This window comes from Nyctibius grandis, chromosome 1, assembly GCF_013368605.1.
Source record: "Nyctibius grandis isolate bNycGra1 chromosome 1, bNycGra1.pri, whole genome shotgun sequence".
In the NCBI taxonomy this organism is placed as follows: domain Eukaryota; kingdom Metazoa; phylum Chordata; class Aves; order Nyctibiiformes; family Nyctibiidae; genus Nyctibius; species Nyctibius grandis.
The window spans coordinates 128,095,096-128,119,533 of NC_090658.1; the positions used below are offsets into that span (position 1 = coordinate 128,095,096).

Sequence of the window (24,438 nt, forward strand, 5' to 3'; positions counted from 1 at the left end):
ATCCAGCGTCAGCTAAGAAATTCTGTGCAAGCAAGAGTTGAAATCAGGCCAGGGTAAGCCCAGAACTTTAATTTTTTGGTAAAAGGAGGAGCCCTTTACACAGGCAGCAAAACAAAAAACTGGCAAAGCCGAATGTCTGGGTATAGTTCACCCTCTTGTGTTTTTAACCAGAATTGCAGCCCTATGGAGAAAAGGATTCTTGTCTAAAGCAGGAAGGGAAGGTGGTAGGTGAGATGAGTCCTGCTCAGGGCTTGTATATGTGACTCAGACCCTATGGGAGACCAGCACCCGTCTTGAGGAGCAGCTGGAGGTCTGGTGGGACACCCTAGTGCATCCTGCATGGCACCAGGATGTATCGCTTGGCAGTAGAGTCAGGAGGAAAGTTAGTGAGGAAAGTTAGTGGGAAGTAGCTTCTCTGTTCAATGAGAAGATGCTGTTCCAGATGTTTGTTCATTTTTCACCTCTATCAAAGTTCATAAACTCTAAGCATTAAAGATCTTCCATTTCCTCTGTATCTACCTTTTTATTAAAGCACATGAAGTATCAAAGTACCTTGAAATATCCGTAAGGAATTTTCCAAATGATAAAACCTGAATTATAAATAACTTCAAGAGCTCTGTTTGTGAACTGATGGTAAATCATGCATTTATTTAGCAGGAATATATTCCATTGATAATCGAAGAAAAGGTAACAGAAGAAAGTTAAGTGGCATTTAACACATTTTGCAAAAAAACTAAAGTGTCTTAAAAGTGTGATTCCCATTAAAAAGGAATGAATTTGTGGAAGATCCACTGCAAAGAAAACCACAAAGTAACATATTAGTAGCTTAAGCATGATTTCTACAAAGTCTAAAATAACATCAGGGGTTATTTTGCGCTACTCGACTTATTTAGCACTGAAGTAATGGTGAGATTTCAGAAAAAAAATGTTACCTATAGGTCAATCTGAGCTGATGCACTGCAAGTGAAATTATTTCCCAGTGAGTTCTACTCTTTCCTAACGAGTAAGTCTCACAGCAGCTATAATGACATCCACCAGGACATTATATGATTTGAGTCATGCATCTACAGGTAGCTGGACACTTCTCCTTCACCAGTGAATGGTTACAGCCAAACAAGGTTTTCAGGTTCCTGCAGTGTCCGAAGAAGTCTTGATGTCTGCAAGGATTGGCTAAATTACAAAAAAAGAGAAATAAAAACATGAAATATTAATTGAAAACCAAGTCCTGGTCTGATACTTCTGCATTTTCCAAAAATTCCAAATTTTCACGTCTATATAGTCTTTGTACTTTTGCTCTGCTGTTAAAATTGCTTGAATAATATAGAAAAGGGAACGCAGGCAGAAAGGTGGTATCTTACAGTTCCCATCTATTTGTATGTATGTTTTGACTTGCTCTACATGGAAATCTGCAGAACCCAAGGGCCTGTGCAGATCTTCACATACATACGGATGTATGATGCCTGACAATCTGTTCATGCCCTTAGATATGGATGTAAATCAAGACATTTCTGTCTAGAGCTTTCCAGAATAGGGCAGCAGAAGATTGACGGTGTGATAACACACCCATTGCTCAATAGCAACACAATTTACCCATTATTGGAGGATGGCTGAGGTTGGAAGGGACCTCTGGAGGTCATCTGGTCCAACCCCCCTGCTCAAGGTTGTGCCTGTTCTGGTGGGATATTTAACCACTGTTATTTCTGGGGGGAAATGAAAGGGCCAGTTCTAGGATCTTTCCTCCAGATTAGCGAGAGGGAAGTATGAAAAAGTAAAATGCTACAAAGGAACAACAATATTATCTGAGGTTATGAGCTGTTTGTTGTAAGGAGGAGGATGCATTCACTTACTGCAAAGCCCTCTGTCACAGTGGCCAGGACAGTCTGCACATTTCGGTCCGCTTCTGTAAGGTGTAGCTCTTTGCATTGCGTTATTTCCTCTGAAATGTGAAAGAAATACAAGACAAAACAAGGTCAAAATGCATCTCTGAGCCATTAACAGGAGTTTATGCTATCACAATGAAAGGCATCCAGAAGGTTTTGGGTAAAATTATTTTCATAGACAGTCATGTTTTAGTTTCAGATATTTGTAGAATACAAGAGCTTTGATTTTAAATAAGAGGGACAATAAAGTTTAGAGAAAGAAAATTAATCAATTATTTGCATTTGTATAGCATTATCAGTTTAAAAAAAATTTTACGTGCTTCCTAGTTCTGGTTTGCTAATGGCTATCAAGTGATTGTGGAGTATAAGGAAACAAACTCAGCAGACGCCTTCCAACATGCGTCTGTTTCAGATGTGCTCTTTACCTCTGTGAATATTCGTTTGCTGTCGGCTTTCACTTTGCATCTGACTTTCTTGTTTGTGGACAATGTTATAGGATGATTTGTGCATGATGCCTTATTCTGACAGAGATAAACCTTCCTTTGTTTATATGCTAAAATTTCCCTAATATCTGCTTCAATGTGAAATAAAATAAATATTAGTATTTAACCTGACGTTAAACCCACAATTCACATCGGTGTTTTCAAAATTATAAATGGTTAAAATAAACTGTAATAATTTTATCCTACACATGACCAATGGACCGCAGGAGTTTTTGAAAACATATCCATAGTTATCACATCTTAAATGAGTAAAAAGGCACTACGTACGAAGGGCAGTATCGGCAAACATAAAAGTAGTTGAATTGGCTCCTAGGACAGTAGGCAACTGCACATCCAATCTGGTGACTGTTGTACCAGATCAGCTGTAGAATCAAAAAAAACACATTATTTCAGAGTCATGTTTAATTGAATTCTTATCAATGAGCTCACAAAATAGCAGAACCAGAACATAACCTTTTTTTAGTTTTGTCTATTTAACTTTTAAATTTACAGTTTAGCTGTCAGAAAGAATAAATAGGAAAATGAGTTTACCATGTCGTCCGGTTTCAAAATGGTTTGGACACGGTATCTGGCAGGGCACTAAAGTTTAAATTCAAATATTTTCGTCATAGATATTTTGCTTTGACATTTCTCGATCAGGTATTTCAATCCTCATATAGAAAATATTTATTTCTAAATTGAAGGTATTGAATTTTTTTCTTCTGCAGAATAATATTTCTCTTCTGGACAGCTCTTCCAAAATACTCTTTCCATTGCCTCAGGATTAGATGAAAAAGGTGTTTAATTTATCATTTAACTTTGGATCAGAGTGTGAATGATAGATAATGGTTTGACGACAGTGATAATTATTTTTTCTGATGATAAATATCTCTCAGCTCCCTTGAGTGTACTCCTGTAATTCTAGCATATCATTGCAGTTTGTTTCAATTCTCCATACCTGGGTATAGCTGTCGATATTGACATTATTCGCGGTTGCTCCAAATCCGTACTTGAAATTGGATGACTGACTCTGCCAGACTTTAATTGCATCAGTCCATGTCCTTGGGTTAGATGATAATAATATATTCTCACCGCAGGTGACACCTGAAGTAGAAGTAAGTCTATTTTATTACTTGGGAGAGAAGCAAGCTGTAGGGTGGGAGGTAGGACAGAGGTGGTGTAGTTACATACTAAAAAAATCTCTACAATGCTAACCTATTTGTCCTGTGATTTTAAGAGCACAGTACATCTGATCCTATGAAAGCTGCAGGTAATGTTACTCTGATTTTGGTGAGCTTTCAGTGACAGATACTTATTTCACTACAAAATGTCAGTTATACTAACAGTCGTCTATTGTGCTGTCTTGTCTCCAGCAGGAGCCAAAAGCGGACACTTAAAGAAAGGTACAAAAATAGGGCAAGTACATAGCATCCCTCTCTTTCAAGTTCCAACAGTTTGTGTTTCAGGGTATTTATCTGACAAAGATGATGTTTTTGTGTTTAATAATCCTAAAAATATATTCTACAAGAGATTAAAAGTTATCCTTATTTCTAGTTCACATGCACAGGGGTCATCTGCAAATTGTCATTAACCCATCAGCTTAGGCTCCGTATATGTCATGTACCATTAATGATTCTCTGTTCTCTTGGACTGATTTTCATCTCACACCTATTTGCCCATTTCTGGGCATTTCTGGCAGCTTTCTCACTCCACACCTGAAAGACACAAAGGAAGAAGTATCCAGGTCACAGATAAATTAGTGCAGTCCATGAGAAGAAAAAAAAATGGGGAGGGACTTGGGCGCTGTGCACTGAATGCTCCTGTGGGCCTCAACAGAAAGCAGAGGAGTAGTGTCAGTTTACACCACTGGGGCACGGAGACCCCATTTTTTCAACTCTCAAAGTTTGCAGAGCAGGTTATTCTGCACAGTATCACTCGGTCCTGATCTCCAGATGGTCCTGATTAATAGGCATTTCATAACACACTGTTGCTTTCTTTTGGTTTTGTGTCTGAGTTAACTTTGCAGAGTGCAGCGCACTAAATGCTATAAGACTGATTTTCAGCCCAGGTGCAGCTGAGATGCAGTGATAGACACCAGCTGGACTTCGAACCTGGGGAATATTTACAAGTCTCACTGTGCAGACTTAACCATAAAGCACTGACCAGCTTATCTGCTCATGGGATAGGGATAACAAAGAACAGCATGGGTGACAGGGGCAGGAGCAGTGATGGGCAAAGCCAGCTCAGCTGAAGACAAATGGTTATGCAGATCTAGGTCTTTTTTGCCCCCCCTGACAGTGTTCAATTCAGAAGCATGCTGCTGCTCGTGCTCCTGCTCCACCTTTGCTTTACGTATTCTTCCCTTCATCCAGGGTATGTGTTTCTCTTCTTCTAAGGGAGCTGCTTATCCCACAGACTAAAGAGTGTTATCCATAATCTGAGAGTCATCACTGCATTTTGTACCTTAACCCTGGTTTAAATGATTTCCATGGAAAGGCTTGCAGTTGCTGTCTATTGCAATGGACAAACATAAGGCAAGAACTTGTGATTCACTGTGCAAGCTACGTTAACGTAGGTTTGACAGCAACAAATACATGTGGTTGGGGCAAACCTGTGTTTATGGTTCCTGTAGGCAAATAACCCTAGGCATGGAACAGTTCCTATGTTGCTTAATCGAGTTTTTCTGAGTGGAGAAACTAAGACATGTTGGTTAGGAGAGAAGTTTCAAATAGCACTTGGGTCCAGTCCCAAGATGTTTGAAATGATTTTACAAGTGCTTGCAGCATCAAGGTGTGCAAAATTAAGCATGAAGCCTGAAGAAACAAAGGGATAAAGTTCTGATTTCTTCATCTCAATCCCAGAGCACTTTTCCTGCCCTCTCTGTTCACTGATTGTGCGTTGTTTAGAAGGCTACAGTCTTCTGCTAATGATGTGGAAAGCAGGCTAGTTGCAATGCATAACTTACCATCTTCAGCATGTTCCTGGCCGTGGGAAATACAGATCTCCTTATTTCGTTGTGTTGCTTAAGGATCTGGTTTTGGTTTTGAAACTTAAAATTAGGAAAGGAGGGTCTGAAAAATCGTTTATACTGAAAAAGCTGGAAAACAATAAGAACAAAGGTTCCAGTTATCAGAAGTAATTATTTCTTCTCATTCTGTAAGAGGAGATCTTGATAAATAGTTCACATTCAAAATTAGTCTTGTGAAAAGAAGAATATTTTGACAGGCGGAAGAAATATCTTAATAAAAAAGATTAGAATTCATCTTCATTGTGTTATATTAATATGTTAACAATAATTTCAACCTTGAATTGTAAAGCTCTAGAGATCACTAGACCAGACTATGCCATGTCAGATATCTATACAATGTGCTTAGATATGACTCTCTTGCATACATGAATGCTCCTACCTGTCCATCAGATTGGTGTAGCAAAGCAGCCAGGAAAATGATTGCAGTTAGTAGATCCATTTCTACAGAGAAAAAACAAAACCCAAAATCCATTAATCTCTGTTGCATGAAGTTTGTGGTGCAATGTAGTATATGAGCAACACACAAAACTGTTGCAAAGTCAAGCCTGCCACACAGAAGATTATTTTAGCTGATGCCTATTACAGCTGGATGTGCTGAAACTGTGCAAACGAGTGTATGATGGTGCATGGGCACCACTATATTGTACAGAGAGAAGACTCCACCTTGCATTGAAGCAGGGACCGTACGTAATGTAAAGTTGCATGTTTCTTGTAACAGATGGATCAACCCCCTCTTGACTTCTCTATTCAAGATATCTTGAATTTGCAGCATTTCCTTCGTCTTTGCCTCCTTGTATTAAAAAAAGGCCATTAATTTGTTCAGTAGGGTGACAGCAGTGTCCTGCTCAAGCAAGCATCATCCGTACTGGGAACTGGTATTTTGGAGTAGAGCACTGAACACATCAACAGTCGTCTCCATTTCTTTCCTGCTCCCTGTTTCCTCATTAAATCAGCATCATAATGGCTCAAGCAAATGGTAGTGATCACCCTCAAGTTACATCTGACACCTTGACATAAACAAAACCTTCAGGAAATAATATTGGCTCTTGCCCTCTGGCTGCCAAGATACCTTATGGAAGCAAATAGCACAGTATGTGCACACAGAGTTTGAAATTCACTCATATTCATGGGATATTTTTTCTACACATCAGAAGAAGCAAAGGTTATTTATCTTTATATTATTGAAGATATACAGGAAATCATGTCTTCTTGGTTGGTAAAGAGTAAAGGTGTGGCAAAATCCCGAGGAAGAGTAACATTGAGCTCAAGAGGTTACCTTAAAACAGACTGAAGCAAGCAAGGAAAATAGACGTAATAAAAATTGTCAGATATAATAAACCTTAGAACTGGCCTCTGAGAAAAATCCACAGCGTGAGCAGTACAGGTCAGCGTTAGAGATCTAGGAAATCCTGCTTGATAGGGAAACTATTGGCATAACACCTGTTAAAACCATGAATATATAAATAAGCCACCAATCCATCTCTGCTAAGTAATTAAATAAACATGTTCATGTTAGGTGAGAAGAATGAGTCAAGAAAGGCTGCAGAGAGCTTTTCCTTCTTTCAGGAACTGAAGGATGGATTCACATCTCAAAGAATTTAGAGCAAATTACCAGGGTCCTGGAAACTTACATTTCATTCTTCTTTTACTGAGTAGAATCAATATTTCTTGTTCCTAGAATGATGACTTGGAAAGAGCATTTATAGCTTTATTCGTATTCTGTTCATTGCTTAACACCTGAAATTGCATCCAGATTTTTGATCTGATCTCCCTTTTATTTATGTTGGGTTTATGTTCCTGATTTATGTCAGTGGATTTACTTGCTATCTAGTCCTGTGTGAGTGAGTCAGCCTACACCTGCGGCGTCAGAAATTGCTGCTCATTATAAGGAAAATAATGATAATGATAAAAAGGATAATGATGGCAGTCCAGAAAGAGTGTTAGTTTTCTTCTCAGATGCTTTGGTCTGACTCTTCTGCAAATAGTGCAGCAGCTCCAATACTTTAATCTTCACTGAGAACCAAGTTCTATACCTTGTGGTCTCTAACTGGGCACAAGCAGGTCCACTTATAACCCTCATTTGGGGCTAAATTTCCAACTAAAATTCAACCCTGGACAGAGGACCTGGGAAAGGCCTGCCAGAATACCAGAAAGTATGGAGTTTTTCAAACATCTTTCTTTGTGTGTTCACATTTTACGAGTATTCCACACTAGTTTGCAGTAGGAGTATTCCAACATACATGTCACAGTGTATAATGTCATGGTAAAGGGCTTGATGTAACGATGCTTTTGCCAGCATCTAGCTTTGAGGTAGAGGCAAGGATCTCATATTAATGAAGAATAAATTCTTAAACTGAAGGGATGTCTTTGGCCACCGAGGAGTTATCTTGTCCTTACATGCAGAAACAAGACCTTTCTGGGACTGCCCAGATAAGTACTGCAGCTGGAAACATAAAACATTTCCTAGCTCCAGAATTAAACTTGATTAAAATACCACTCCACATCTTTGATTGTCAGACTGTAGAAGCAAATCTGTCCCTTGGAGTAAAAGTATTTGGCATTACTTTCTAAGTCAAAAGACGACAGTTCCCAGATACAATTATCCTTCCATGTCAATAGTATTCAATCCACTAAATCACTTCTATGCTTCTGAAAAGACAAATGCTAGCAGTGCACTTTTAGGTAGCTCTGCTTGAAAACTGGACATTTCATGCAAATTTGATCGAATGTAAAAAAAATCTATAGCTAAAAAGCTAGAAACAAACTTCTATTTGAAAAATACAGTCCAGGCTTTTCGTGTTTAGTCCTGGCGCTTTACTCCTCAGCAGAGCTTCTTTTCCTGCCAGCTGATAAAGCTTTCAGGGCATAGCAGGTTTGAAAGTTTGGAAGAGTGGGAATATTTGTCTTTTTAATTACTTTGATATAAGTTTTTTCTACCTTCTCTGAGCTTACATCTTTAACTTTCATTTTGTAAAAAATATTCAGTCTGCTTAAGAAAATGCAATCATCTTACTGCATACTATAAGATATAATAGACATTTTAATAACATATATACCGAAAATCTTGCTCAGATAGTTAACATTTCTAGACATCAAAATTCTGAGTTCAGCTGTACTGGTATAGCCCAATATTCAAGTGAAATAAATTCAACATAAAAATAATTCAAATGACATTAGAAAAGCCTTTCCCATGATTGACCACACTCTGCAAAATGGATTAATTTATGTTCACATCTGAAGAACGAAGCAAGTGAGTTAAAGTGTTACCTTTTGATCTAAAGTAATATGGGAATTAGACTTCACTGAAGACATTTCTTACCCCTCATGGGTCAAAGGTGTGCTTTCTAAGCAGAAGATATAACTTATTTTTAAATTCTTCCTCTGGGATTATTGTAAGCAGACATTTTCTTTTAATTATCACATTTGGTACAACTAAGATATTACCTACATTAGCCTTTGTAGTACAGCGCCCAGTCAATACTGACCAAGTGACTCTATGGATAAAATCTCTAATACTGAAATTAAATTCTGCATACATTACCTTTGCCCAGCCAGAATCCTTCTGTATCTCAGGAAGAGTGGCAGGAGTGAGAGGCTCTCCTCACTCTAGGGTTGTGTATATATATGCGTTCCCTTCTCTTTCCTTGTCAATATTTATTGCCGATAAATGATGTCAGATTGGGGCTGCACCATTTAGAAGAAAGAACTTTTCTTAAGGAACAGGTGACTGAAAATGAACCAATCCAATTGCACTGTTCTGACTTTTTTTTTTTTTTTTTTTTTCCTTGTCTCCAGGGCAAGGAAAGAGAGAAAAGGCCTGTCCCTTTGCAACACTTTGGCTTTGACTTTGCCAAAATACTTGTAGTCTGATCAGCAAGCTGCAGTGCTGATGTTGTTTCCACAAAATGAAAGCTCAAGTTCAGGGATGGTTGCTTTGCAATTGTCTTTTCTGGCTCTGGCAAAAGAGTGGAATAAATATTTTGAGGCAGAGACATAAGTTGGCAACTCCCTTCATAGCCATGCACAGAATGACCTGCACACTGGGCAACACAGTGATATTTTCTTCCAAGTGGTTCCTGAGCTTCCATTTGTTAAATAAAATTTATATTGCCTTAGCTCACTGAGGCCAAAAGGCTGTGGCCCTAGGCATTATTGTACACACAATTCACCCCATGTGTTGCTCAAGAGTAACCTACTTGCAGAAGGGCTACACACATGTACATCTTCCCCCTTTAGTCTGAAGAGATGTGTGGCATGTGTTTGCCTTTTTGCTTCAGCGCAGCATCACTCATCTCACCTTTCCTTTTTGCAGAACCTTTGCTTCCACTCGTTTACAAGGTAATATCACAAAGTCAGCTTTGACAAGTGTTCAGTGCTCAACTCTGCTCTATTTAAACACGTGTCTTGCTTCCTTCCGTGCTGCCTGTTGGCTTTCAGAAGGCATAAAGCACCTGCACATCTCCTCATTCTTTTCTTGCAGTTCCCTTCCTCGTCCTTGCCTTTGCTGTGATGACTTGCACACCGAGCACCATTTTCGTTATGCTGGGTGGAGGTTGCTGTCCATAGTACGACTCAATGTTGTTTCATAGTTTCCTATTTTCTGCAGTATTTCTGCAGCTATATGCTGTTGCCAGCATTTTAATATTGGATTATAATTCCTTTCTAACAGAGCTGCTTTTGTTCTTTATTTGTATAGCGGGCAGCACTATGGGAAGTTGCTCGTGATAAGGTCTCCCACATCTCTCCATGTTCTGAGATAAGGGCAAGGGTGCTTTTTTATCTGAAGTGCTTGTGACAGCTTTGATGAGACCAGGGTTATCACCATCAGAAAACCTAATAAACTGCCTACCATAGTTATTAAGACTGTATCTCTATTGACTGTGAGGGGAGGCAGTCCATCACCTCCAGATACTCAAAGTCCTGGGATATAGTTCCATTATTTCACCCCATCCACTGTACTCAATAATTTTCATTAATTTGCCACAGTCACCTGAGCTTTATTTGTATTGTTAAAATGAAATAATACTACTGCAAGTATTTTTTTAAAGCTTGCCACACCTGTTTAAATAGTGAAATCCATTTGTTCCATAAAGAATGTCTGTCAGATATGCTACAATTCATGGTCTATGGGTAAAATAATTGGAAAGAAAACAAATATTAATAAAACTGACATCCGGGACCATGGTACAAAGAGCAATTAGCATATCAGTTCCCATGTGGATTACCTGAAAGGGTGGAGTAATTTAATTTAAAAAAAATTAGAAATTAATTCCACAGGATTCTGCAAATGTATTTATTTTTTTAAAGATAAATCTATGGAAAGTTCTTTAAAAAAAAAATCAGCTTGAGAGCTTTTACTGTGGAAGCTCTTCTTCCAGCCATTATATAAACCTGAACTACAAGAACTTGATTTGAGCTCAAGCAATGAAAGCAAAATTCCAGTTTCTTCAATTCTTCTGTTCCACTGAAGGTAATAACAGCTGAACTAATGCCTTTGATTAAATTCACGCTGTTCTATGTGGTTCAGGCTTTTCATAGATCTTTTTCTTAGCTGTACAAAACACGTTGCAGACCTGATCTATTTAGCTAACTTTGGTTTGCGAAAAGGAACATTACTAATTTCCTCCACACAACCCAACTTACCTTCCACTCCAGATGCAGGTTAGAATTATTATTAGGGAGATAACCAACAGGGTAATAACTCAAACAGTTACTGTCAGATGGGGGTAGATGCCACAAAAAAAAACTCGCCTGGGCAAAGGCAAGGCATATAAATGCAGAAGCTATGAGTATCTTTGAAGGCTATTGGACTACCAGGGTTTTGAGATGCTGGGCATAGATGACTTGCAAATTGGAAATTTTGACTACAGCACCATTATAATACCACACCATCATTTTTTAACGGGAGGAGGCATATGTTCAGCCAGCATGGACAGTTGATAGAGCAAATCCACACTCCTTAGAGAAACACACCATTCAATGGTGCCCCCAGTCTTTGGAGAGCAAACTACTCACCACAGTTTTTCTCCACCATCTTTCATTCCAAGCAGATGTACTGATTAGATCGCTGCCCACTGTGGCACAGCTGCATTCTTTAAGGGTTGAAATTTGCTTTCGCTTTACAAAAGAGACACTTGAGGCACCGTTGCCTACAGGTGATTTTTTCAGGTCAGTTGTCAGAGGCAGACCTGCAGACTGGCAGTATGACTGCTCCTTGTTTGCTGGGCTGTGTTGACTTGACCACTGAGTTTAAGCCTCTGCTGAACATGGCTTAATCAGATCTGCAGTGGTGAGGGATGAGGAGCAGCTGAGAAAGACACAAACCATCACCTAGTTAGATTTGGAAAGAGACTTCTGCTCAATCGTGAGATTGTTTGCTCTTGTCCTTCTAGTGGTTGCTACTGAGCTTTGTATGCTTATGCACATAATATAATCTGACTGACTTGTAAGTTTAAATCTACTGTGAATAAATATTGTTCAGGTTATTTGCTCTCTGGCCAGTAGGAAGGAAATTCTCAACAAGTGAAGTTGTAGACTAAGCACACACTGTGTCTGACTGTGGTTACCTGAGGCAGTGTTATTTCAATAACTACTCACTTCTGCCACAGACGAATCATGTCATAAACAGTTTTAATAGTTAACTATATTTCTATATAGCTTACAAAATAGGAAGGAAGTGTTTCTGAATTTTCTGGTCCCTTGCTTTGAAAAGAAAAGAGAGATTTTTAACCTTTTGTGACTTGTAAATAGAAGTTCATTACTTTTACATTTTTTCTTAAAGACATCAGCACCCTAGAAATAGAGCACAGGAGAGGAAAATATAGAGTGGCAGGTTTTTCTTTTTTTTCAAAGATAGAGGCCAGTCATCCTGGCAATTAATAAAATAAGAGAGAAAATTGCCAGCGTAATCATGTTAGTCACTCCCACTACTTGCAAGGACTAGCCAGATTAAATCCTCTAATTTCCCATACAATTTTGATTTGTCTGACAAAACATCTGTTCTGAAGTACTAGTCTGATTCTCGGTTAGAAATAAACTCTTTTAAAAGAATGATGGCTTCACAACTGAATTCAGAAACTTATAATAAACCTAGCATATTGTTACTTGAAAAAAAATATTGTTAATAAAAAACAAAAGAATCTTTTTTTTATAGCCTCAGAATCGTTTCGGTTGGAAAGGACCTTTAAGATCATTGAGTCCAACCATTAACCCAGCACTACCAAGCCCACCACTAAACCATGTCCCTCAGCACCACATCGACACCTCTTTTAAATCCCTCCAGGGATGATGACTCAACCATTTTGCTGGGCAGCCTGTTCCAATGTTTGATAACCCTTTCAGTGAAGAAATTTTTCCTGATATCCAGTCTAAACCTCCCCTGGCACTACCTGAGGCTGTTTCCTCTCATCCTATCACTCGTTACCTGGGAGAAAAGACCAACACCTGCCTTGCTACGACCTCCTTTCAGGTAGTTGTAGACAGTCATTTGAAGCTCCATAGTGCCATGAAAGAAGACTTAGAGCAATCACCAAGGCAATCACTCTGTCATCTGGGTACCACCAAAAGTTTAATTCCTTTAACGTGGTAAATCCCTTGTGGAGGATCTAGGCTCGTATTTTTTGCTTCAGGATGAATACTTCCATAATTTAGCTGTGGTCCAAAGGATAGGTACTAGCAGGAGGTTAGCAGCAATGACTACAATCTGTGCATTGCAGTCAGTGCTGTCTCCATTTGCGTGAGAAATCTGGACCTTTGCAGAAGCAGCAGAGTTTAGAAAAAATAATATCCCTGTGCTGAAACATCTAGAAGCATCTCGTCCCCTCCCACAAAGAGGAAGCATGTAGAAGGGGCATGGTGGGACAGCTTGTTAGTGTGCTTAGCTCTTACCTCATGTGCTCTTAATTCAACCCATGTACCTGAGATCTGTGACTTCCAACGGAAAGAGTGACCTATTGGTTACACCTGCCCCATCCACTGACTACTAGGAGTTTAGATAATGAGTTTGGAGTAGATGTTGAACTTCTCGACAGCCAGTGTAAGGGAAGTGAATCCTGCTTCAAATCTGGTAGTCAAACATTTATTCAATAAAACTAGCAAATTAACACATACTCAGTGGGAATTTCCTAATGTGGTGATTATAAGAAGTGAGAGATTAGCCAAATAACATAGACTCATATTTGACCAGCAGTAGAACAGGCTGCCCAGGGAAGTGGTGGAGTCACCATCCCTGGAGGTATTTAAAAGACGAGTAGATGTGGTGCTGAGGGATATTGTTTAGTGTTTTTTTTTCCTTGGTTATGAAAAAAATCCCAAAAACTAAATGAACCAACAGTAACTTTGCATAAGCACAGTATAATGGAATAATTAAAAAAATTGTCAACCAGAAACTTTGAGAGACCGATTCCCTCTCTTCTGCCCCCAGAACAGGAGCTGTTATAAAAAGGCTGTGCCTGACAGTTGTTTTTCTACATGGTTCTTAAAAGTTTGCAGCAAGGAGAATTCGTGGTTTCCTTGGATAATAAACTTCATTCCTTTCTAGTTTACCATTCAAAAACTGCTCTTAAAGTCTAACATACAAAATTGCAGGAGGAAATATCTTTGCGGGGTGAAAGTTATTTGCATAAAGTCCAAAAGAGAGTAGCAAATGATTCAGCTACTAAAATCATACACTTTTTGTATCAAAGCTCAACATGTGCATGTGTTCATGCTCTTCAATCTTCTCTGTTGAAATGTGGCAAAGCTGAGCAATGTAAAAGTGTAGCATTCTTCTTTTTTAACTGTATACAGATTGACACTTCAGCTACAGTTTAGATCTAGTAATTTGTTAGAAACATTTTCTAAATCTATAATTCATTAGAAATATTTTCTAAATCTATACCACAGGACAAGGATCTGGCTCCAGAATAGAATGACTCTGGAGTCATTCTAACTCCTGGGACAACTCAATAGTGAAAGCACTTGCATTTGAGCTCATCTTTTTCATATCACTTTCTTGTAAATTGCTAAAAACCACTTTTAAAGTCACCTTTAGGAAGCAATATATCTAATGCATTTAAAATGTTAGATTAGAATAAGAGAAACTATCAGATACAGGTCAATGAGGCAGATAAGCTCCATCCCTTCAATCACATCTCTCCCATAAAACAAATAAACCAATGCCTGTTGTAAGTGAATGCTAACAATAGTATGGAAAGATACAAAGAAAGTGAATACACAGGACTTCTGTATGGAAACCTCATATGGAACAACACTTTTTTTTCAGTTATGTGAAAGTCTGATGCAACCAAACAAAACATAGTTACGCCCAGCTGATGTTTTAAAACAAATCTATTATTTGACATAATCTGGCCAACAGGAAACAAAGCAAGCAAACAATAACATTATTTCTCAGAATCCAAACTGACTTTTGATATAAGTGATTTAATGAGTGATTTTTTAAAAAAAAAAAAAAAAAATGAAAAATACATCCCTTTCCTTCTGATAATAGTGAAAGACACAAAGTAATACAGACTCCAAACTCTCACAGATAACTCAAATATAATGATGATCTGGAGATATTTGTTTCTTACACGTGGATAAAAATTGGTTTAAGAGCTCAGCTTCAGTTTACATGGTTAATGACTTCAGTCATAACTACCTCTGTGTAAAACAGGCTACACAAACTGAAGTTTTTCATTAATGCCTTTCTGTTTGCTACATGTATTTGCTGGGAAAAGGTGTTTCTCTAATCTCACAACAGTGACGACAATGTGGGGACATTTGCCATGGATTCTTTAAAAAAGTGTCAGCTCTAAATTCATTCCATATATAAGCATTTTAGCCTTCTCATGCACTACATAGAATCATAGAATCACAGAATGGTTTGGGTTGGAAGGGACCTTAAAGATCATCTAGTTCCAACCTGCTGCCACAGGCAGGGACACCTTTCATTAGACCAGGTTGCTCAAAGCCCCATCCAGCCTGGCCTTGAACACTGCCAGGGAGGGGGCATCCACAGCTTCTCTGGGCAACATGGTCCAGTGTCTCACCACCCTCACAGGAAAGAATTTCTTCCTAATAGCTAATCTAAATCTATCCTCTTTCAGTTTAAAACCGTTACCCCTCATCCTATCACTCCACGCCCTTGTGAAAAGTTCCTCTCCAGCTTTCCTGTAGCCCCCTTCAGGTACTGGAAGGCTGCTAAAAGTTCTCCCCAGAGCCTTCTCTTCTCCCGGCTGAACAGCCCCAACTCTCTCAGCCTGTCTCCAGAGCAGAGGTGCTCCAGCCCTCTGATCATCTTCGTGGCCCTCTTCTGGACTCATTCCAACAGCTCCATGTCCTTCTTATGTTGGGCGCCCCAGAGCTGAATGCAGCACTGCAGGTAGAGTCTCAGGAGAGCGAAGTAGAGGGGCAGAATCCCCTCCCTCGACCTGCTGGCCATGCTGCTTTTGATGTAGCCCAGATTACGGTTGGCCTTCTGGACTGCGAGCGCACACTGACGGCTCATGTTGAGCTTCTCATCAACCATCACCCCCAAGTCCTTCTCCTCAGGGCTGCTTTCAATCCCCTTTCTGCCCAGCCTGTATTTATGCTTGGGACTGCCCTGACCCACATGCAGAACCTTGCACTTGGCCTTGTTGAACTTCTTGCGGTTTGCACCAGCTCAAGCTGGTCAAGGTCCCTCTGGATGGCATCCCTCCCCTCCAGCGCGCCGACCGCACCACACAGCTTGGTGTCAGTGGCAAACTTTCTGAGGGAGCACTCCATCCCACTGCCCATGTCGTTGACAAAGATGTTAAACAGCACCAGTCCCAATACCAACCCCTGAGGAACGCCACTCATCACTGGTGTCCCCTTGGACATTGAGCCGTTGACAGTAACTCTTTGAGTGAGACCTTCCAGCCAATTCCTTATCCACCGAGTGGTCCATCCGTCAAGTCCTTGTCTCTCCAATTTAGAGACAAGGATGTCATGAAGGACAGTGTCAAATGCTTTGCACAAGTCCAGGTAGATGACATCAGTTGCTATTCCCCTATCCACCAGTGCTGTAACCCCGTCGTAGAAGGCCACCAGATTTGTCAGGCATGATTTGCCCTTGGTGAAACCATGTTGTCTGTCACCAATCACCTCCTTGATTTCTGTGTGCCTCAGTATAGTTTCCAGGAGGATCTGCTCCATGATTTTCCCAGGCACAGAGGTGAGACTGATTGGCCTGTAGTTCCCTGGGTCTTCCTTTTTCCCCTTCTTGAAGACGGGGGTTATGTTTCCCCTTTTTTCCTTTTTCAGTCACTTGACATAAGAGTGTATCAGAGGTGTTGTAGGTGGCGCAGAAAGAAGGTTGTTCTTCTTGTAACAGTGTCCAGTTGGTTAAAAAATATCTTGAACTTGCTGAGACTGAAAAGCATGTTAAAATGTAGAAGAAAACAGGAAAATTGGATTTGTGAGTCAGTGAGTCCAGCATGGACCATTCTATTGGACTGGTTGCAGTAAGCAAATGAGAACCATTTGGAGCACTGAAAAGAAGTATTAAGATAAATCTCCATTTAAAATCACATCATCCCAGCACGAAGAGTCATTTGGAAATGATATTGCTGATTAATTGCAGTTTGACTCATAATAATTACTGAACAAACTGGATTTGGCCACAGCCAAGCTTGTTTGTGGAGCGGCTTCTCACCTTTTTTGTAATAGCGTAGAGGTTATAGCACTCTGAAATGGGAAACTACTTGATAAAAGTTGAATCTAACCTACATAACCAGAGGGCATATTACATACCCATTCACAGCATGTCTTGACTGAGAGGGCTTTCCACACACCTCACCGAAGCTGACCCATTCCACAGTCTGACATGCAGGAAATATAGGGCTAGAAGAAAAAAAAGGCAGGAGGACTATTTAATTGCATGAAAAAGGCCCTGGGAAAAGGGAGGCATAGATTTCTGGCTTCTGCATCCTGTACTGTTTTTCCCTTTTAGAGAGACATGATCTGATAGAAAATGTACACATAGTGCAGGAAGCAGAACCTGGAACACCCTGTTCCGTAATGAACTGCAAAAAATAATTGGTAAGAAAAAAATATTTCCTGGCTTAAACTGATACACATCTTTTACAGGTTTCTGCTATTGAACAGTATCCAGTTATTCACACTAGTATCAACGATATCTAAGCACATATGCTTACGTTAGTGCTTTTCTATGTTCAAGGCGGGGAAAAGCAAATATACACATTTCTTCATAAATCAATTAATAGACTCTTTTGAAAGAAGTCATAAAATATAGTTGTGTCTAACTAAAAGAGGGTATCTAAAATGTAGGTTTCTACATCTCAGCTAGTTATCCCAACAGAGGGAAGGTGATCTTCTAGGTTAGTGGAGACCTAAGTCTAAATGCAGCAGCCTGTATGGAGGCACTTGTCACCATTCCATATAAAACAAGATATGCAAGACACTCTTGAAGTGCTAAAGATGTTACAAAGGACATATTGAAGACCTGAGCCCTTCCAAATTGTAACTAGAGCCCTGGTGGGATACTCTAGGGCATCTCAGGTGGTTGTGGACTCCCAACTGAATTAAATGCTTAGATGAGATAATGAGGGGTGTCTTGGGAGAGACTTCTTTCATGCTAAGATATCTACATTTCAGCAGGTTTATTGTGCATCAAGCTCTATTGTCTTCATTGATCTAGCTCCACCAAGGAGAGGAACACAGAGCAGTTTTTTGGAAAAGCTGACCTTGTAGAATCAGGTGAATCTCACCTCCTACTATTCAGCAATGGAGTGTAACAAACTGGAAGTATCTGTTATTTATGAGGAAGTTTAGTTTGGACCAGATATCCCAAAATGAATCTGTAGAGAGAAAAAAATCATGCAAAACCAAACTTGCAGCAGCCAGAAATTGTTTTAAAAGCATAGTAAACAAGGACTGCCAGCCTTCTGTTTTCCTTGTGTGACTGATGGATAGACATAGATTATGTCTATCCGAATAAATTCATCTTGCTCGGAACAATTGCGTTCAGAGATGTGGGCCTGATTTCACCTGCTATTCAAGAAGCAAATGCATTTACTGACCATGTCTGGTTTAAGTTGCCATCTTTGTCCTGTGTTCTGACATTCTGCTGTATTTTCTTGCTATCAAAACTGGAACAGACTATCTTCCTATTTGGTTTGCCTGGTACATGTCGGGACATGGTAGAACCTTAATACAAAATATGGTAAGCAGGAATTAGTGAGGAGGATGAGAAAGAAATGGAATGTAAAAAAAGAACCATGTAAAAGTAAGATACAGGTATACTCAAAGCAAGGTCAGCTACAAAACAGGGCCATTGAAGGGCACCACAGCTGTTGAATTCATAGAATCATAGAACCACAGAATGGTTTGGGTTGGAAGACACCTTAAAAATCATCTCGTTCCAACCCCCCTGCCATGGGCAGAGACATCTTCCACTAGACCAGGTTGCTCAAAGCCCCATCAAACCTGGCCTTAAACACTGCCAAGGAGGGACCTCTTCCTTCTATTCCAGAAGGGTGTGGGTCTCTCACAAACCACCTGTCAGCCCCACACAGAGGTATTATAGGCACTGGGTCATCTAATACGGCATTAGACACTTATATTTAGCCATCTTAATCACTTCCAGAAGTCATTGGGAAGAAGGAGAAGAGGGGATAAAGAGGGCGTATTCATGAGTGCAAGTCACTCCAAATCCCTGTTGACATGATGATTAGGGCACTCTTCCAGGAGGCACTTGTGCTTCAGCACAGACAAGAGAGGCATCCATCCAAGTTTCCTACACAGTGAGAAAAGTATTTTATTCATGTAGCTACTAACTGTGAAAGAGATGGAGATCCAAGCACTACTTACACTTCTCTTTGTCTCTGATTTTCCCATAAATGTCCTGAATTAAGCACCTTGTTCCCAACTGAATGGAGTGATCCAGTCTGAATTTTTATTTTTTTCCTAATGTGTTGGAGAAAATGGGAAAGAAAAGGTTGTATTTATTTATTTCAAATGAAGTTCCACCTCTAGGTCCCTGGTTGAGTTGCAGGAAGAGCACCAGAAGAGTAACAATTATTTTATTCACCTTTACATGATCAAATGCTTCATTTCCAAAGTCTGAGCTTTAATTTTAAATTTGCCTCTCCTAAAGAGATTCTTCAATAGACATTTCTATGTTTTATTTAGTTTTTACAGTCACAGTTTGACACCATAATTAACAGGTTAGGGTATCGCCTGATTACAGATCCTTGTGCTCTTTTTCAATAATGCTTCACATTCATACTTCTCTTTGAGAGTACTTCATTATAGTACAACTCTGGACAGCTTTCAGTTCATCTGTGGTGAGAGACGTTTGGGAATAGGATTGATGCAAGCATTTGTAAAGGTCTGGTAGGAGAAAGGAACAGTCTCTATCCGGATCTGAAAAATAACTTCGATCCAATTATTTTAAGCATTTTGTCAAAGCACCTTCTCACAATCTTGGGGAAACAATGCACTGGATGCAAAATATAGAGAAGGTATACAACTGTTTTTTGGAAGCACTTAAGAGCAGCTATGGGAGTCTCAGGATGGTGACTTTTTCAGGCTTCCTTTGTCAAGTGTAATTAAAAAGCTAACACTGATATTTAAAGCATTTTGGTGAAATTTTAAAGCTTTGGCTGTAGCTTTCTGCTACAGATACTCGCTGATTTTTTCCCTTTTTCTTATTTATCCTGTAATTTTTTTAAGGATTGTTACTTTATGAAGGAGAAATATCCACTTACAGATAATCTCTTTTGGGAAATACGCACTACAGTGTATGAGCCATCCAGAACTCTGTCATTGATTATTGTTACATTGCACGTTGTATTTTATTCTGACCATCTATTCATGTTGGTCTGGTTACTCCTTCCTCCTCAAAAAGGAAGAATAAATAAATCACTTAGTTCTAGTTACTCTGACTGCTTCCTGTTATCTTTTTTCTGAACATTATCAGTCTCACAATCAGCTTGAGAAACTGAGGATGGTCTTGATACATTGTGTGGGCCAAATATATCTTCACTAAAATTCCCATTGCATGAGGTAAGGCATTGCTCTAGATGGAGAAATGGTACTACTGGGATTATTACAGCTGTAAATATCCAGTAGGAAAAACAATGAAAATTTCAAATATCTGCAAGAAAGAATCCACTTTCTTGCTTACTGCAGTCATGTAATATTTTAAGTTACCATGTAAATTACTTAGCCCAGCATAAATTTGAACTCACAGCTTTCTAAAAAGCTGTGCGAGGAATTCCAGAAAGTACAGTATAGTTGTTATGTACTGAGTCATCTCTGTACTAATATTTGCATAACGATATATTATAAATTTCTTTGGAATATTAGTACTTCAACTTAGGACTCACTGATGGTGAACAGAGTGAAATAATTAACTTATAGGTCGTACTAACAGGAAGGTGGATAATACATCCCAGAACAAAACATGTGCAACTATATAACTATTAGTTATAGCTCTTAAATCTAATTTAAGATCTAGATCCACTATTAAATTACAATTCAAGAAAGGCTGAAACAGTTGGACTTGTTCAGCTTGGAGAAGAGAAGGCTCCAGGGAGACTTTAGATCAGCCTTCCAGTACCTGAAGGGGCCTAGAGGAAAGCTGGAGAGGGACTTTTTACAAGGGCATGGAGTGATAGGACGAGGGGTAACGGTTTTAAACTGAAAGAGGGTAGGTTTAGACTATATATTAGGAAGAAATTCTTTCCTGTGAGGGTGGTGAGACACTGGACCATGTTCCCCAGAGAAGCTGTGGATGTCCCCTCCCTGGCAGTGTTCAAGGTTAGGTTGGATGGGGCTTTGAGCAACCTGGTGTAGTGAGAAGGTGTCCCTACCCCATGTCAGGGGAGTTGGAACTAGGTGATCTTTAAGGTCCCTTCCAATCCAAGCCATTCTATGATTCTATGATTCTATAAAATATGTTGTCCAATGGGGAACCCTCAACTGTCTTGGTGGACTCAGGTACACAGGTTGGCATCACTGATGTCTGTAGATGTCCACACTCTTGTTACCAGAAGATTCATTTACTATTGTTCTTTGATTTTCTTCTTTATTTTCCGTTTTTCAGAGGTTGAGCCCAGCTTTTCATTGTCCTTGCACCCCATTTTGTCTTCTAAAATGACTCTCAAATAAGCAGTCCTTTCCTAATTACATTTCCCTCTTTGATCCTAGTTTTGCTTCTAGTGTATCCAAAACCTGATATTTCTGATAACATTCCCTAGGCAATCTTGCCATTATATGGTATTACTGATGTGGTAGGCATGAGTGCTATTGCAATCCGAAACACGCCTGTCATTTTCCAGTTCATGCTGGTTGTATTTTCTTTACCGTATCCAGTCAGTTGATATAATTATTCTACTTTAGCCTTGATTCTTCTGCCGAGCTCCAGTTGAACACAAGCAGGTTCTTATCTTATGTGCCAATAGTTTGCATACCAGAGCAGCAGAGTAGCTTGTTTCACATTTCTGCTTTGTGTACGTAAAGGGAAACGTAAGTTTCCTTTTAAGGACTTAGCTACCATGAGGCCTCTTCAACTCACTGGCTTTCTTGATGGAAATTTGAAATATTAGATGTGTTTTGTTATCAGCAAAGTCTTTATGGATTGCTTTTTCAATATTTGATCAAGCATTTTTCCATGGATCAAACCAGGCCAATGATTGAAACCCTCCTTTAGTTCCCTATGTAAGCAGAAGTTCCATATTCATCTTCCCAAAGCTCTAAATCACTTCTTCCATGAGGTGGTTGCCTTCATGAAGTTGGTTGTTCATGGTTCAAAGATTTGTTCAATTAGTTTCTTAAGTATCAGTGATGAAATTCATCAGACTTGACTACACTTCTGTCATCTCTCTGCTATCTTTAATCTTGCAGATGGATTTATCCTATCTTCTATTGTAGTGAAGACAATTTACATGGAGACTTATTGTATTTCCCCTGTATATGACTAGGTATTTAAATTTCGCTACCTGGGTTACCCTCATACCTGTGTAGCTTTACTAAAAAAAAGAAATAGAAAAAAGCTTTTACATTGTTTATTCTCATATGACAGATCTGCAGATTACAGTCTCACGGACTTTTGTCTTGCTTGTCCTTTGCTCTGTGGAAAGCAAACACTTTGAGTCAGTGACATACTGCTCGCACAGAGCCAAAGAGTGTTTACCAGGAAACTTTCTGTTTGCCAAAGTAATTTTTCTTTATATTCCATGTTGTACAACCAGGGCATTTCTTCATCCACTCCAAGAATACTTTTAGTGTTAAGCAACAAATCACAAGCCCTGTTCAGCTTATAAAATAAACAAGTTAATGTATATTTACCTTAAAAGAATGTCATCATCTGAAAGCCTGAGTTTAAGAGAAAATCAGAACTCCTTTCCTTGATTTTCTTTCCTAAATCTTTTTCTTTCTTTATCCCTTACTCTTGTGTGAAAGGCCTGAGCAAACACAGGGAAAACCATGCATAGTGACAATATTGGTCAAATGTGTGGACTAAGGTGAGGGTCAGGCAGTTTGGAGGGAGGTTCAGTGGATGCCTCCAGCTTCCCAGTTCTTTGTTCAGTCATATCTTGTGTTATGACCTCTCTCTTGAGTCCATTTGCTCTGGCATCTTCAATCAGGCACAAACTGTTCAAGTAAGAGATACAAAATATAAAGCATTCATTTATTGCTTTATACGATTTTTATCATATGCAAAGCTGGCTATAGTCTGACAACCTTTGAGGCTAACAGGCTCATGAGTACGCAAAATCTTTGCTGGTGGGGCAGGCACCGAGGGGGCTCGTTGGCCTCCCCAGCTCCTTGGACTGCATCCTCAGTGATGCTGAGACATCAACTTCTACCAGCTCTGTGGACCCTGATGGCTCTGATGACTCACCAAAAGCCTGGTGATTCTCAACTAGCTCCTGATTTGCATCCCTGGCTTTTTTCTTCTTTTTTTTTTTTTTCTTTTAGCACTTTATACATTTCCATGTTGATGTTTTCCTTTTCAAATTGTTGAGCTACTAACAACCCTATCTTAACAGTACTTCCTCTCTCTCTGTTTTTACTTTGCTGTCTTTCTGCAAACTTTCCCTATGTGTTTTCCCAGCAATGAGAGTCAAAGATATGCATTTGGGCCATGGATATCGGGAACACGGGCAGCTGAACCCTGGCACGCGTCTGGAGGAAGCTCACAGCTGGGCTTGCAGAGTGACAGGATTATACTCATTCTGAGTGTGAAATTCAAAGCTCAGACTATTTGCACATATATTTATATAAGTACTTTTCTATCGCAAGCTGGCTAAGCAACTTTGATTCGGTGGCATCCAGTGGCAATAATTTTGACAGATGAATGACACTATATAAACTGATTTGCTCTTGCCGTCACCTCCATGTTTGCAGGAGGAACAGTTCACTGGTGAGGGTGAGGATGTTCAGCTGGTTGCCAAAGCTGTGCATCAAGTCAGATGTGCAAGGACAGTTAAGCCAGCTGAAGTTTCTTGTGAAGTGGAGGAGGTGGCTGATTTGGTAAACCTATACAGTCCAAATATTCTTTTAAGGTCTCCCTTTCCTTTTGCCCTTGTCCAAGCCAAAGGGGCAAATGAATCATAGAATCATAGACTCATAGAATGGTTTGGGTTGGAAGGGACCTTAAAGATCATCTAGTTCCAACCCCCCTGCCACAGGCAGGGACACCTTTCCACTAGACCAGGTTGCTCAAAGCCCCAGCCTGGCCTTGAGAGGGGATATTCACATCATCTGTACTTAATATGCCCAGTGAGCCATCCCAGACTCCATCTGTAGAGAGAGGCTTCTTTGCAGGGCACCGTGGGGCAGCAAATCAGAGATCCTTCCCTGACCCATTCCACGGGGACCCTGTCCAAAGCACAGCCAGCTGTGATATATGCTTCAGTTCAATGTGGTGGATCCTCCAGAATGGCTTAGAGGACCACTTCCAGCCTAAGTGGAGTTTTTGCACTGACCATTAGTTGTAGCACAGGTGGGATGTTACATCTGGGCAGCTGGCATAAAGAAGCACTTTGCATGCACATCTTCCCCTCCAGCCCACAGG

General features: G+C 39.8%; 1 protein-coding gene across 1 annotated transcript in view; it reads right to left on the reverse strand.

Moving 5' to 3' along the window:
• Positions 1-1,042: 1,042 nt before the first annotated feature.
• LOC137666628 (cysteine-rich venom protein-like) overlaps positions 1,043-24,438 on the reverse strand; it is a 51,831-nt gene continuing 28,435 nt past the window's right edge. The window contains exon 8 of the mRNA XM_068406759.1: positions 1,043-1,170. Coding sequence (XP_068262860.1) covers positions 1,043-1,170 — 128 coding nt within the window. The remainder of the gene's footprint in view (positions 1,171-24,438) is intronic.